General features: G+C 41.9%; 1 protein-coding gene across 1 annotated transcript; it reads right to left on the reverse strand.

The window, feature by feature from the left end:
* Nucleotides 1-162: 162 nt before the first annotated feature.
* On the reverse strand, nucleotides 163-15270 carry LOC107382352 (sodium-coupled monocarboxylate transporter 1-like). The gene is made up of 18 exons (XM_070553332.1): nucleotides 14929-15270; nucleotides 13723-13842; nucleotides 13567-13632; nucleotides 13439-13490; nucleotides 13280-13347; nucleotides 9957-9995; nucleotides 6881-6996; nucleotides 6651-6789; nucleotides 6406-6577; nucleotides 6201-6305; nucleotides 4260-4282; nucleotides 3921-4007; nucleotides 3554-3771; nucleotides 3444-3485; nucleotides 890-993; nucleotides 690-790; nucleotides 625-630; nucleotides 163-303 (listed from the first exon to the last, which is right to left on the reverse strand). The coding sequence occupies exons 1-18, from the start codon at nucleotides 15151-15153 to the stop codon at nucleotides 163-165; spliced, it is 1824 nt and encodes a 607-aa protein (XP_070409433.1). The 5' UTR covers nucleotides 15154-15270.
* Between the last annotated feature and the right edge of the window lie 204 nt (nucleotides 15271-15474).

Below are 15474 nucleotides of genomic sequence, written 5' to 3' on the forward strand. Positions count from 1 at the left end.
CATCAGAAAAAAATAAAGTCATAAATTTGTAACATTTCATAAACAGATGAAAGATTAAAAATTTGAGTTAAAAATAAGAAAAATGATTTAGGTAAAAGCAGCTTTGAATAAAAGGGTCTTTAGCTGTTTTTTAAAAGTGTCCAGACCGAAAGGAAGATCATTTCAAAGTCGGGGTGAAACAGTCTGGAAGGAGCGATCACCTCGACTTTTATATCTGGTCTTTGGAACTTCTAGAAGGTTCTGGTGTGTGGACCTGAGGGCTTGAGTTGGAGAATAAGGCAGATGTCCACTGTGCTGAGGGGGCTGAATTATGTAAAACAATTTAAATTATTCTTGTGTTAAAAGTCTGATGTTCTATCTACTGGTTTTATGGTTTGAAAAAACTGACCCTATGAAATCCAATTCATTCTTCTGCACTTCTCAAAGCTTGGTTAATATTTGTTACGTTGAGAGTCTGAATGATCATGTCAGCAATTATTTTAGACTTTAATTCTAATATAAAAACGACAAGTCAGGATAACTTAGGGTCCGTATCTGATTTGTAATCCCCCCCAAGTCACGGAAATCAGGGTTTGCGTTTCCACTTCCTGGTGCCTCTGTCAGATCAAGTTCTTCTGCTCCTACCATGACCTGCAGAAAGACAACACCAACATCAACAGCTGTTTAATCTGCTAAAACCTCTCCTGTGCTGTCAAATCCTCCTTAGCTTTGGCGAGGCTAAATAGGTGACATAAAGTTGTGTCTTCTTTTTGTAACAAAAGCTTCGGATCCACCTTCTTCTTGCGGCCCCCTAAAATGTTCAAGAGGAGCGTGAAAATGAAATTATGCAACATTTCAGTCTGATTCCCAAACCTGATGTGGTAAATTTAAATAAAAATCAAAGTTTTACCTGTCAACAGGCTGACTATCACTCCCACAGTCAGAGCTGTTACAGCTCCAATGAGACAAAAGTAAAGGTAAGAGGGAGAGTGCCATTTTTCTGATGGAGGACACCTGGTGGTGAAAGAAAGTACTGCACATTATCACACAGTGGGTATAGTGTCAAAATCATAGACTTCATTTTCACTTTAGAAGTGTGTGTGTGTGTGTGTGTGTGTGTGTGTGGGGGGGGGGGGTTCTTTACAGTATGTTCTAATGGGAAACCGGCTTCAACACAAACGGTTGTTTTCTGCATGGTCCCAGAGCTCAACCAGTGTCAATTTAATATAGCGTAATATTGTTTTTGGATGGTAAAAGTGCAGGGGTCAAAACTTGACTTTGGAAAAAGTGTGTGTGTGTGTGTGTGTGTGTGTGGGGGGGGGGGGGGGCATGCCCCCCCCCCCAAAAAATTACGTCCATGGTAAAAATGATCTCAAATATCTGACCATGTGTGCGGCTTATTGTGTGTCCTAAATTACTAAAATACATGAAGAACATTTCATATTTTGATATTATTTAACAAAAGCCAACTGGTTGTCAATGGGTCTAGGAACCTCTATAAAAGCTTGTGGGAAAGCCCAACAACTAGGGGTGCACTGATTGCAGTTGTTGGCCAATCACCGATCTTGAGAAAAACCTGACTTGCCGATACCGATTTTGTTTTAACTAAAAGCAGATTACATCAATGTTTCAATTTCCTTTTATCGAGAAAACCAATTTGAATACTCATGAAACGATACCAGTTTCAACTGGACATGAGGTAATGTTCTCAAATATAAACATATTTAGCATTGCAACTTGATCTACAAAATCATATTTGTTCCTTTAGTCTTTCATTTTTCTAATTTTGAAAACAAAACTTTTGTAATTGTTTTGACACACTTGTCCCCAAAAATTATTCTATAGAAATTATTTACTTTTACATTAATTAGGGGTGCACCGTTTGCAGTTTTTGGCCGATCACTGATCATGGAAAAAAAAAAAAGCGAGATCGGAGCCGATAGATTGCACCCCTACTAGCAAGCCTTGCTATTCTGGAGCGTAAACACAATAATTTGGAGGAAATACTTTAGTTTTTAATTTAGAAAAGCGACTAAGTCTATTTAATTTGTGAAAAATGGGAATTTTGTTGTATTTCCTTTTCATCTTTTATCTGTGTTCGACATGATTGTATAATTTTTAGCTGGTTTAATTAGCTAACATTTTTAGTGTACAGCGCCTTGTTTGGTTGTAATGCCTTATTGAATGTGCTTTATAAATAAAATTGGATTGGATTGGAAAAAGATAATTTACAAATGAACAATACAAGCTATTTGTCATTCTTCCCAGTAGGAAATTTTAACGATAGATGGAATGGAAATTCAAAGAGTATTTTATAAATTTTGAATGAAATAAGAGAAAAAAAAATTAACAAAAATATCAGATCGTATGCTCTAAAACAAAATAAAAAACCAAGAAATCTATCTCAAGGTCTGGTTTGGCTTTTTAAATGTTTACAAGATAAAGCTGAACAGGAATTGCTCATTTTGAAGTCTAGATCACTGTTTGGAGTAAACAAGCTGTTAGCACAGAGGCTGATAGTTTGGGCACCTTGGTCACTGAGTCCAATATGAACTCCTGTGAAGACCACAGTGTTCTAGAGGGAAATGTGAGACATCTCTTGGGCCATTCCCATCTGTGCTGGGTAGCCCCAGTCGGCCCCAGCCTGGCCCGGTTGATTCCACACATCCTTGCCTTAAGCCCATGTGGGCTGATTCTACCCACCAATCAGATGCTTGCTCTAATGGAAGGTGTGAATGGGCTGATTCTACCCACCAATCAGAGGCTTGCTCTAATGGAAGGTGTGAATTTGCTGTCAGCAGTGGGCGTGTTGGCCCTGGTCGGCCTGAAGCAGTACCCCTCGGGAAGAGGGCCGAGAATGAGCCTTGGTTGGCCCGGGAAAATTCCAGGCCACCCAGATATGTAAACAACCTATGCTACCCGGCCCGGGCCGACCCGGTACAGGTGGGAATGGGGCTAAACTACGCTACCCGGCCCGGGCCGACCCGGTACAGATGGGAATGGCCCATCTGACAGTTGAAGCATGGACCAATGATCTAAACACAGCAGCAGATCCACAAGACAAGTGAAAAGTTAAAGAATTGAAGAGTTGAAATAGGGAGTTAGCAGAATCTTATGTAAACATGCTGTAAAGTCAGTTCTTACTGTTAATCAGATTGAGCCAAAATTCTTTCTTTATAATGTGAGATTGATAAAGTTTTAAAGAAGATGATTTAGTGAAGCTGGTTGATTTTCTTTTTTTTTTTTTTTTCAAGCGCTGGTTTAGGATTTTGGTTTGGCATTTGTTAAAAATAACACAGTTGAACACAAAGAGGGTTATTGTTCATCTGAGATTGGAATGACCTCATTTGAAACCCCATCATTTGTTTTCCTCCAAAAGAGGCCCTAATTCTGCAATCGTGCACAGTCTACTAAGATGATTGGTATCCATAGAAGTGGTTTTTAACAGTTACTATTGTTTTGACCTAGGCTTTGCTTTTGGGGGAGCAATGCAGCGTCTGCGCGGTCTACATGCCAAAAACATGATAAAAATGGTTGAGCTATTTTTAAAACTGTTTTAATTTTGAACACTCACATGTCTTCTCTGATTGGCTGAGGGCTTGTGGTAACTAAGCTTGAATTTACGGGGGGTACAGTCGAAGTCCAGTTATGGTGTCCAGCTGAGGTGAAGTTACAACCCGTTGTGGTCAGGGACAATGGTCGGGTCATCTCAGATGGAGAAGGAGATAGTATGTCTCCGATGCTTACGCACAAGGTTGCAACAAACCCCAAAACAAGACCTGACAACCCCCCCTGTAAAAGACAAACATTACCACTCATTTTCAAACCTAACATGCTGTTTCTGAATTGTGGAGTAGCACCACAGTCCCAGGATGTTCTTATACTGGCTATTTTTAAGGTAAAGAATAATTCTACTGCAGATCTATTTTATGAAGACTTACTTTGGAGTTGGCAAATGGACAAAGCATACCCAAGGAGAACAGGCCCAACAACGGACCTCCAGTAACACTACCAATGACAGCAACTGACTGTTTCATGAAGAAACACACAAAACACAGATGTTAGAGGAAAGTTGAGTAAGCTCAGGCATGAACTTATTTACATAGGATGAAACTGTGCTATAAGAAAGAAAAAGTTGGAAAATTTCCATAAACCAGTGTCTGCCTTTTTTATGTGTAGTTTTTATAAGGGCTTCTCAATTATCAAAGTTGGAATATTTTAACGTGCATTACAATATTATCAGGCTAGAAAGAAGGTGCAACTGAGTCATCAGAGTTTACCTGTAACTTCTTGAGGTAATTTACTGCAAGTGGGAAGGTTTTCAGTTCCAGAGTAGATGATTTAAACAAGTTTGATCAGTTCTGAGTATCTTTACCCTGATTTAAGTTTGTGCACAAGCATAATGAAATAACAATTTTAAACACTAAAGCAACATTTTTTTATTTACTTTAATTTACTTTTCATTTTGATCAATAGCAAACTATGAGCCCACTGTTTTTCATCCTTCTCATCAATATCTCTCTTTGATGCCTTAGAATGAAAAAATTTAAAAGAAAGGAATATATACAGTATATATATATATTTGATGCCTTAAAATAAAAAAGAAATATATATACACACGGTCTGCAATAAAACGAATGTTAAAATTAATGTAAAAATTTCCTCTTTTTTTTCTTTGTTTTTGCTTTTTCGATTTATTGTGCCTTGTGTAAATTAACCTTAAAGAGCCGCTGTACACAGCTGCTAGGAAAAGTCCTGGAACTCCAGGGTTGCTTGCAAAGATTTCCATCACCAAATGTGGCATCAGCTGTAAAAGAAAGAAAATATAATAAAAAATTAATAATAAGTAGGGCCTGACCACATCCACTGAGCATTTTAAGGTGTGCATGTGTGTGTGTCTTGTCAAGAAACTAATAATGCAGTTTTTTATTTTCCTTTTGTTTGTTGCACCTGATCTGGAGATGAAACCAGGCCGGCTGTCCACGGGTCACAGTTCTTATAGACCGAATATAGACACAGTCCAGAAAAGAGTGTCGATATCAAACAGGCATAAAGACCCAGCAGGTTGAAATACACGGCTCTGAGAATAAACACACACTTGTAAAAAACAAGCAAGTAAATGTTATTACTAAACAACTTTACCATTTAACATGGCAGATGACCAAAGTTCTGTACAAAACAAATAAAAGAGTAAAGATTTGTAAAGGAGAACAGATAAATGGGGGGGGGGGGGGGGGGGGGGCTTACAGTATTGAGTAATACATAAATAATGTCACAGCTAAGAGCTCAACATGTCAGAACATTAAAAGCTAACAGTTAAAATCAAAAAGTTAGCCTTTAGTTGTGATATAAAACGAGCAATAGAGGGAGACTGTCTCATCACAATAGGAAGCTCATTCCAAAAATGTGTTGCTGCATTTTGGACCTTCTGAAGACGGTCTAGCAACAACATTTGCATAATCAAGTCTGGAAGTTTTAAAAGCATGGATTACGGATTCTAGGTGGGATCTTTTGAGAATGTGTTTAAGTCGGGTTATGAGACAAAGTTGGAAAGAAAAAACAAGAATTATTGGTTGTCTTAACTTGAGGGGACATGGAAAGTTCAGAATCAAGCTTAATGCCCAGACTAGTCACACAGGTTTTGAGAGAAACAGAGTGGTGTAAGATCCGGATAAGTTGTGATGTGGTTTTTAGGAGAAAAAATAATCGCTTTAGTTTTCCTTCATTCAGAAAGAGGGGATTTGATGCCAGCTAGTTTTCAACCTCTGAGAGACAGTCCAGAAAAGAGAGAATGGATGCCTCAGGATTTATGCTGAGGTAGATTTGACATTCATCAGCATAGATGTGATAATTTACTGCATGTTTTTTTCAGAATAAAGCACTAGGGGAGGATGTAGAATGAATAAAGGAAGGGTCCCAGAATTGAACCCTGACGAACCCCACAAAAAAGAGAAACGGGCGCCTATAGGAAATATTATTGATGCAGACACTGAAGCTTCTATCTGCTAGATATGACTTAAACCAATCCAATGCTGACCCTTTGAGCCTAGCTCATGATTTTGAATCGGGGTGGAGTGATGAACAGTGTCAAATGCAGCTGAGAGGTAAAGGCTAAGAAATAAAACATGAGCTGTCAGAAAGTCATTTAGTACAGGAATATGTGTGGATTCTGTAGACAGGCCCGAAACCAGACTGAAAGATGTTGCGTTAATTATTCTTACATGACTTTTTTCCATGACCTTTGACAGGAATGGAAGTTTTGAAATGTGGCAGAAATGAGAGATTGTCAATTTCTAAACCCGGTTTCTTCAGTAGCAGCTGAACAACTGCAGTTTTAAAGACAAATGGAACTACACCTGAGAGTAGGCTGGAATTAATAAAGTTATGGATGAGGGGACCAATGACAGGAAATTCCTCAGTCAACACTCCGGGAGGAATGGGGTCCTCTGGGGAACCCGAAGGATTCATTCCTGTTTTTTATCTTTTCCAAGGCAGAGAGTGAGATGTCATAAAAACCAGAAAGAGAACTTGTGTGAGGGGGCTCCAAATGAGCTTTGACCCCTGAGGACTTGATCACGGACCTAATGTCTTGAATTTTCTGGAAAAAAAAAAGATTTCTGGAACAAACCTGAAATACTGAGCACCCTGAGCAATATACTTTTGTCTTACACTCTGGCATGAAGGATGCTCTTGCAGGAGATGTATCTCTGCACGGCTGCTGGGTGGATCCCATAAACCGAGCTCCAGACAAACGTGCCTCCAACAACAAGGGTCCAAAAGGTATTTCTCCTTAGGGGGTTTATGTCAAAGCTAGGCACATACAAAAACAAAATCTTCACTCAGCTGTCTGCTAAACCTCAGCCTTGTGCGTTTATTAAAGATTCTTAATCTGAATACTCACTCCCAAAAGTTGAGTCTTCCTCCTTGTTGTGAATCCGAAACAATGATGGAGATTCCTCCTTGAACCATCACAGATTTGGTGATAACAGCAAAGTATCCTGAGAGCATTATTCCAATCTATAATCCCAAGAAGCACCTTTGGTTTAGTGTTTGTTCTGTTTCATGGTCTAATTTTCTAGTAACTAGCATTTTTACATGTAAATGGCACTGAATCAAACACAGTTAACGTTTGGGTAAAATATAACAGCTTTAGTGTAAAGTAAAGAAATATTTGTGTCAAGTGGGGTTTTGTGGAATAATTATTAGTGGTCTGCAAGTTATCAGCTGTAGACAGCGGCTAGAGTGAGTTCAGTTTGGAGAGTTGAGAAGATGATAGCATCATAATTATTCAGACATGATGTCATGTTCTGTGTCCTTTTGGTCCCCAGCCCCCGCAGGTCTTCCTCCAGGTTTCTCTTCAGGTTTCCCTCATGTGTCCCCTAATCTTCTGTGCCCCTTTGGTCCCCACCTCCCTCCTCGTCTCTTTGGTTTCCCAAGTTAAATGTTTAGTGTTTCTTGTTTGTTCTGGTGTCTCTAGTTTCAGGTTTATTAGTTCACTTATCTTTAGTTCTCTGTATATTAATATTATCTAGTCAGTATCTCCCTTTAGTACAATGTGTTCCTCCCCATTTAGTAGGGCTGTCGCGGTAACCGCAAAAATGAAATATCGCAATATGAAGAAGCCCACCGCGCTGCATCATGGGCCACCGCGATTACTGAACTTGGTTCAACTCAATGATGCATGTTTAGAAGGATGGCTGCACTGGTATCAAAACGAAACGCTACTTCGATCCTTTGGGAGCACTTTGGTTTTCAGTACGTCAGCTGCTGCGCAGCCAGAGTCCTTGGCCGAGACAGAGCTGCCACCAGTGGCAAAAAAATAATAATAAACTCTCGGAGACCTGCTGAAGTCCCGGACAAGCACTGCTTCTGCAACCGTCCCGAAGAGAGTTTGAGCCGAGCTGGAGCTCACTCGCTATCTGCAGGAGGAATGCATCCACCCTAAAGAACCCCCCCCGACATGGTGGAGCAACAACCGGGAGAGATTCCCTTTGCTCGCCAGTCGCACGCAAGTACGTATGTGTAGTGCAACGAGCACACCATCCGAGAGGGTTTTCAGTGTTGCTGGAAATATTGCCACCCCTCTCAGATCCTCTCTCAAACCGTATATGGTTAACATGCTGGTTTTCCTTGTGGGTAACAAGGACGTGACCGAGCTATAAATCACCGTCATTCGTGTGTGTGAAAGTGAAATGATAGTGCGCCCGCCCCCCGGCACGCGCGCGCCCGGTACATGTAATTTTTTATGCTTGATTTTAAACAACTAAACAAAATGGGGACTTGTTTCTTATTTGTTAGATGCTGCAGCCAAATTTGCATTTAAAAGTTTAACCTCCTGAATTTTGTTGTTTTTAAGTTCAGTCGGACTCCGACTGTCGGAGAAACTAACGTTACTGCGATCTGTGTTGTTACTGCCCTTTGATCTGCATTCAGTAAAGTGTTATAAAAGAAGGCACGGCAATTTTTAACCTTTTTTAAATGTGTAAACATTATGTTTAGATAGTACTGCAATAAAAAAAGGGCTGCAATAATATCGCACACCTCAATATTAAGCCACCCTGAATCACCGCAGGAGGAATTCCTCAACCGCGACAGCCCTACCATTTAGTTAATTAGTCTCTGATCCCTTCAGCTCACACTCCCCACACACCTGCTACCGGTTTCCCTAATTGCTTCCCTCTGTGTGTTGGTCCATTGTCTTTGTCAGCGTTGTTTTGTTCCCCTCTAGAAACTCTAGGATCTTGCTCATAAGTGAGCTTTTGCTTTTGGTCATTCAGTGTTTTAGATTTTAGGCTTAGAGTCCTGCACTTTTGGATTTCGCTCATCATCCTGAATAAAATTAATTTTATTTATGCAACCGCCTGAGTAGTTCTGGTGTTCTGCATTTTGGGTCCAATCCTCCTGCGTTCTCAACGTGACAATGAATCTCATTACTGACTGACGACTATGGGTGCCAAATGTTAAGGCTTGGTTAAAAATAGAGCTTACAGATTTTGTGTGGGGTGTGCTGGTGGTCCGGGGCCTACAAAGAGGGCCTCCTAGAGTATCACTGACCTAGAGAGTACATCTATTACTTGGACAAAAAATTGCTTTAGACGGATTTAATTATAAATGGGTGAAAGGTGACTCAAACATAAATGATTTTTTTCATCCAAAATTGAACTTTAATCTGTTGACATATTTCCCAGAGTTAGATAGATTGATCTCCTGGTGTGGCTCTTTAGCTGTAGCTTAGCATCAAACACAGTAAGTAAATAGATCCAACTAGCATTGTGAGTTGAAAAAGTCCTTAAAATCATCCAGTAGTGATCCCAGTTCAGCTTGCTGACCAAAATAATCATACTGACAACAAGTGAAAATAATAAGCATCATAAAGGAATCACAGGTGCCGTTTTAGACTTGGGACCACTCCATGACAAAGCCTCCATCTAAAGGTGCAAGGCAGCCCCAAAGACACCTACTTCTGATAACACAGATGCACACGTCGTTCGCGAACCAGAATAAAAAACCCACACGATTTTTAAAAATAGCTTTTTAACATGTGGCATTGATTATGATTATTATTATTGTTGTTGCTGTTGTTATTCAAGTCCTTTATTTTCCATTTGTGCACAAATCAACAGCCCCTGCACATTGGAATTCTTGTGCCGAGCTTTCCAGGTCAGGTAAAACAAAAAAATTAAGTAAATATATAAATAGATAGATTAAAATATAGATGTTAAAAAAATATACATATATGTATATATATATATATATATATATATATATATATATATATATATATATATATATATATATATATGTATGTATATATGTATACACACACACACACACACACACACATATGTATGATATAACCATATAATAAATTCACTTATAAGTTGTAAAGCCTTTTATTCAGAGTGAGGAGTCCAGCAGTCTGGAGCAGAGAGAGAAGGGCTGAAAGCTGTTTATTTACTTTTGCTTTAGAAACCTACCTGGAACACATCAGTCCACACAACTGCCTTAAACCCACCCTGCAAAAATGAACATGAAGTCAGATTATTCAGACCTAACATCCAGCATTAGACCCAACAAAAAATATTTTAGCTTAAAAAAACTTTTTTACACTTAGCATTATTTCTGCAAACAGACATAACTGACTTAAGGTGTCTAAAGATTATGATTAATATTTTCATCACAAATCTGCCATATTCAGTCCTATACCTACTGCCCTCTGGTGGAAGATCTACAGGTACAGCCCTAAGTGTATTCATTTCTGTCATATTGTTAGATTTCATCATGAGCTAAAACAGATTATTACATAGTTCTTTATTAGTACTAGACAAAAGGTTCATTTTAAAAACAAGATTTTTTTCATCATCATTTCATATTTCAGGCCTTAAACGTGACAAGCAGGAGCTTGTGGCAGAGGTTGAGCGGTACCGGCTAGATATAGTCGGACTCACCTCGACACATAGCATTTGCTCTGGAACCCATGTCCTTGAGAGGGGTTGGACACTCCTTTGCTGGAGTTGCTCCGGGTGAGGGGCGGAGGGCTGGGATTGGATTTCTGTTAGCCACAAGACTCTTTGCCTGTGTGTTGGGGTTTACCCCGGGGGACGAGAGGGTAGCTTCCCTGCGCCTTCGGGTCGGGGAACGGGTCCTGACTGTTTGTGCTTTTGCGCCAAATATCAGTTCAGATTACCCACCCTTTTTGGAGTCCCTGGGACGAGTGCTAGATAGTGCTCCATCAGGGGACTCCATTGTCCTGCTGGGGGACTTCAATGCTCATGTGGGCAATGACAGCTTGACCTGGAGGGGTGTGATTGGGAGGAACGGCCCGCCTGATCTGAACTCGAGTGGTGTTTCGTTACTGGACTTCTGTGCAAGCCGCAGTTTGGCCATAACGAACACCATGTTCGAACATAAGGATGCCCATCGGTACACTTGGTACCAGGTCAGTCTAGGTCACAGGTCGATGATAGACTTTGTAGTTGTATAATCTGACCTGCAGCCGTATGTTTTAGACACCTGAGTGAAGAGAGGAGCAGAGCTGTCAACTGACCACCACCTGGTGGTGAGTTGGATCAGATGGCAGGTGAAGATGCCGCGTAGACCTGGCAAACCTAAATGCATAGTGAGGGTCTGCTGGGAACGCTTGGCAGAAGAACCTGTCAAGACGGTCTTCAACTCCCACCTCCGACAGAGTTTTGACCGCGTCCCGAGAGCAGTGGGGGACATTGACTCCGAGTAGGCCTTGTTCAACTTTGCGATTGTTGAGGCGGCTGTTGCTAGCTGTGGTCGGAAGGTGGCCGGTGCCAGTCGTGGTGGCAATCCCCGTACCCACTGGTGGACACCAGAGGTTCGGGGAGCCGTCAGGCTGAAGAAGGAGGCCTACAGGGCGTGGCTGGTCTGTGGGTCACCGGAGGCAGCAGACGGGTACCGGATAGCCAAGCGGGGTGCAGCAGTGGCAGTTGCCGAGGCAAAATCTCGGGCGTGGGATGAGTTTGGGGAGGTTCTGGCAAACTGCCCGGCACCTCAGGAGAGGGAGGCAGCAACTTGCTCAAACTGTTCACAGTGGGGATGGGGGGCTGTCGACGTCAACTGGGGCTATAGTCAGGCGGTGGAAGGCATACATTGAGGAGCTCCTCAATCCCACCTACGCTCATTCTGAGGAGGAGCCAGAGCTGGGAAACCTGGGGATGGACTGTCCAATCTCTGAGGCAGAAGTTGCTGAGGTAGTGAAACAACTACACAGCGGTGGAGCCCCGGGGGTGGATGAGATTCGTCCTGGGTATCTCAAGGCTATGGATGTGGTAGAGCTGTCGTGGTTGACACGTCTCTGCAACATTGCGTGTTCATCGGGGGCAGTTCCTGTGGAGTGGCAGACCGGGGTGGTGGTCCCCATCTTTAAAAAGGGTGACCGGAGGGTGTGTTCCAAATATAGGGGGATCACACTCCTCAGCCTCCCTGGAAAGGTCTACTCCAAGGTACTGGAGAGGAGCGTCTGATCGATAGTTGAATCTCAGATAGAGGAGGAGCAATGTGGTTTTCATCCTGGCCGTGGAACTGTGGACCAGCTCTGTACCCTTGCTAGGGTGATGGAGGGGGCATGGGAGTTTGCCCAACCAATCCACATGTGTTTTGTGGATTTGGAGAAGGCTTATGACCGTGTCCCCAGGGGCACCCTGTGGGGGACGCTCCAGGAGTATGGGGTGGGTGGCCTTTTGCTTAGGGCCATTCAGTCCCTTTACCAGAGGAGCGTGAGTTTGGTCCGCATAGCCGGTAGTAAGTCGGACCTGTTCCTGGTGAGGGTTGGACTCCACCAGGGCTGCCCTTTGTCACCGGTTCTTTTCATAACCTTTATGGACAGAATTTCTAGGCGCAGCCGTGGTGTGGAGTGGAGTGTGTCAAGTTTGGTGGCAGAAGAATCTCGTCTCTGCTTTTTGCGGATGATGTGGTCCTCCTAGCTTCATCCAGCTCTGACCTTCAGCTCTTGCTGGGTAGGTTCACGACCGAGTGTGAAGCAGCTGGGATGAGGATCAGCACCTCAACATCTGAGACCATGGTTCTCGACCGGGAAAGGGTGGCTTGCCAACTCCGGGTCGGGAGAGAGGTCCTATCTCAAGTGGAGGAGTTTAAATATCTTGGGGTCTTGTTCACGAGTGAGGGTAGGAGGGATCGGGAGATTGACAGGCGGATTGGGGCAGCGTCTGCAGTGATGCGGACACTGAGCCGATCTGTCGTGGTGAAGAGGGAGCTGAGCCAGAAAGCCAGGCTTTCGATTTACCAGTCGATCTACGTCCCAATCCTCACCTATGGTCACGAGCTTTGAGTAATGACCGAAAGAACGAGATCGCGGATACAAGCAGCCAAAATTAGTTTCCTTTGTAGGGTGGCCGGGCTCAGCCTTAGAGATAGGGTGAGGAGCTCGGACATTTGGGAGGGACTCGGAGTAGAACCGCTGCTCCTCCGGATTGAAAGGAGTCTGTTGAGGTGGTCTGGGCATCTGGTCAGGATGCCTCCTGGACACCTTCCTGGGGAGGTATTTCAGGCATGTCCTGCCGGCAGGAGGCCTCCAGGTTGACCCAGGACACAATGGAGAGGTTACATCTCCAATCTGGTCCGTGAACGCCTTGGGGTATTGCCAGAGGAACTGGTGGAGGTGGCTGGGGAGAGGACGGTCTGGAGCTCCCCAGTTGGGATGCTTTCCCCGCGACCCAGACCCGGATAAGTGGAGGAAGACAACGACGACGACGACGACGAGGCCTTAAAGGGAAAGTGCTAAATCAATGGAGAATTTAATGAGTTTACTTACAAAAGTGCAGTAAAAAGTACAAACAATGGCTGTAGAAGTAATTCCAATCCATAGATTCATATCAATAACTACAGAAAAATAAAGACATTATAAGATTAAGGTAAAGATTAGATTAAGTGATGATGAGAAAAAATGTCAAAAACTTTCAAAATAAAATACCTCTGTTTAAAGCCAGAGCTGGGCCATAAGCCATAACTCCTGCATAAAGGCACTATGACAGAGAAAGACAACGGGGTAAAGTTTTAACTGGACCCATTAAAGACTTATCAGTAATAAACTTTACTTACTGTCTGAATAATAAAAGTCACCGTCCCATAGAGACGTGCTGCTTTATTAAAACGCTGCTCCAGATACTTGACATAGAAGGAAAGATTTTAAACACAATTTTCACAGTACAACAAACTAAATCAATGGTTACAGCGCAAATAATCAGTCAAACACACCTCATAGATGCTTGTGATGCCCAGCCTGTAGAAGACAGGTAGAAAGATCTCAGAAGTGATGACAATCGATAGTGTGTAGGCGATACCAATAAGACCAAAAATCGCTCCATACTGGTACACCTGCAGAGGAGGCATCTCGAAATAAATTACAAAACAAAATTCTGATGCAACTTTTGTCCTGATGTCAATAACTGTAAATCTTTTTAATTGTTTGCACAAACTGCTTTGGCACATTTGTCATTTAGTGTTCTGCTTGTAACTGGTCCCACTCTGGTCCCTGCTAATCTCTGTTTCTCCAGTCTGAGGCCTTTCAGGGACTTCATCACAATAGGGACTAAATCATTTAGTTTTTATTCTTTAAACAAATACAACAAAGACCTGAAATGTTCTTTAATTTTGACCGACTACCTAAACAGTCCAAATGAATGAAGAAAGAAATCCAAGATTAAATAAAAATATTCACAGATTTCTCTCACTATACTACCACAAACTATTAATTCATTTCACAAATTATTAAAGTTTATTTAAAAAGTGGTGAAACCTCCTAATAAATGTGCTTTCCTCAAATCTTTTTGAGCAGCATTTTGTCAGAGAAAACAACAAAAATCAATTACTTGTTTCAGATCAAATAAATGTTAAACTAATTTACAAAGATCAGCCATCAGTAATAAAAGAAACCACAGAGTATTAGAAAAATAAACTGCTGCTATTGAATATTACCATGGTGCCTTTTAACTATCCACCCTTTTCTCTCCACCTGTCATTAAGTCTTTACTACATGTTTTATGTTTTTTATGTACATATGTACAGGATTTATACAGATTTGTTACAGGTTTTAAAAGAAATTCCAATTTGGAAAAAATATATAATACTAATTATGGACTGGATTTATTTTGTGCTTTAGGAACTCAAAACGCTTCATGGAGAATCCACCATTCACTCACGCTGCTGCTTTTCTTGTTGGTTGTATTTTTGGCAGAGTTTGGGAAAAGTTAAACATTTCAAATCCAAGATAATTACAGAGAATGCATTTGAGATCCGTAAAAATTGATTCCATATCAGCAAAGTTTATTGTAATTATGAATTATTTTCCTCAAGAATGTGTTTAGTTTGCCAAAGAAATATCAAAGTATTGAGGAAGAAGGTAGCTGGGGAAACTCTGGTTTCCAGTCCGGGTCCTGTCCTGTCCCATCTTGTCGCTCTTACCTCAGCCGGGTTGGACATCAGAGTGACAGATGACATAATGCTGGCGGTGAGGGACATGGACACAGGCAGAGCCGTGAGAGTCCGGCCCCCCGTTAAGAATTCCCCAGAGCTTCTGTCCATCCAGGCGTAGTAAACTCCTATACCAGCAGACACCACCAGCATGAGCACAAACACTGCATAGTCTGCAATGCCAAAGGAGCCAGCTCCCTGAGAAGAACCTGACATTTTGATGGAAATGATTCAGCCTGAACTGTTCTCTAACTTCACTAGAAGTTCTTGTAGCATCGATAATCTGCTTTGATCTGAACCAAAGATGTAACAAGCTGCTCTTTTGTATGCTGTCTAAGCATTCCAGTCAGGTACTGTGTAAATATGCAAAGTAGGAGCGCACTCTCTCTCTCTCTCTCTCTCTCTCTCTCTCTCTCTCTCTCTCTCTCTCTCTCTCTCTCTCTCTCTCTCTCTCTCTCTCACACACACACACACACACACGAACACTTGTTATCTTAGCTGTAACTCTAAGATCAATAATTAAAAAGTTTTTGTACA

Source organism: Nothobranchius furzeri, chromosome 1 (genome assembly GCF_043380555.1).
Source record: "Nothobranchius furzeri strain GRZ-AD chromosome 1, NfurGRZ-RIMD1, whole genome shotgun sequence".
Lineage (NCBI taxonomy): Eukaryota > Metazoa > Chordata > Actinopteri > Cyprinodontiformes > Nothobranchiidae > Nothobranchius > Nothobranchius furzeri.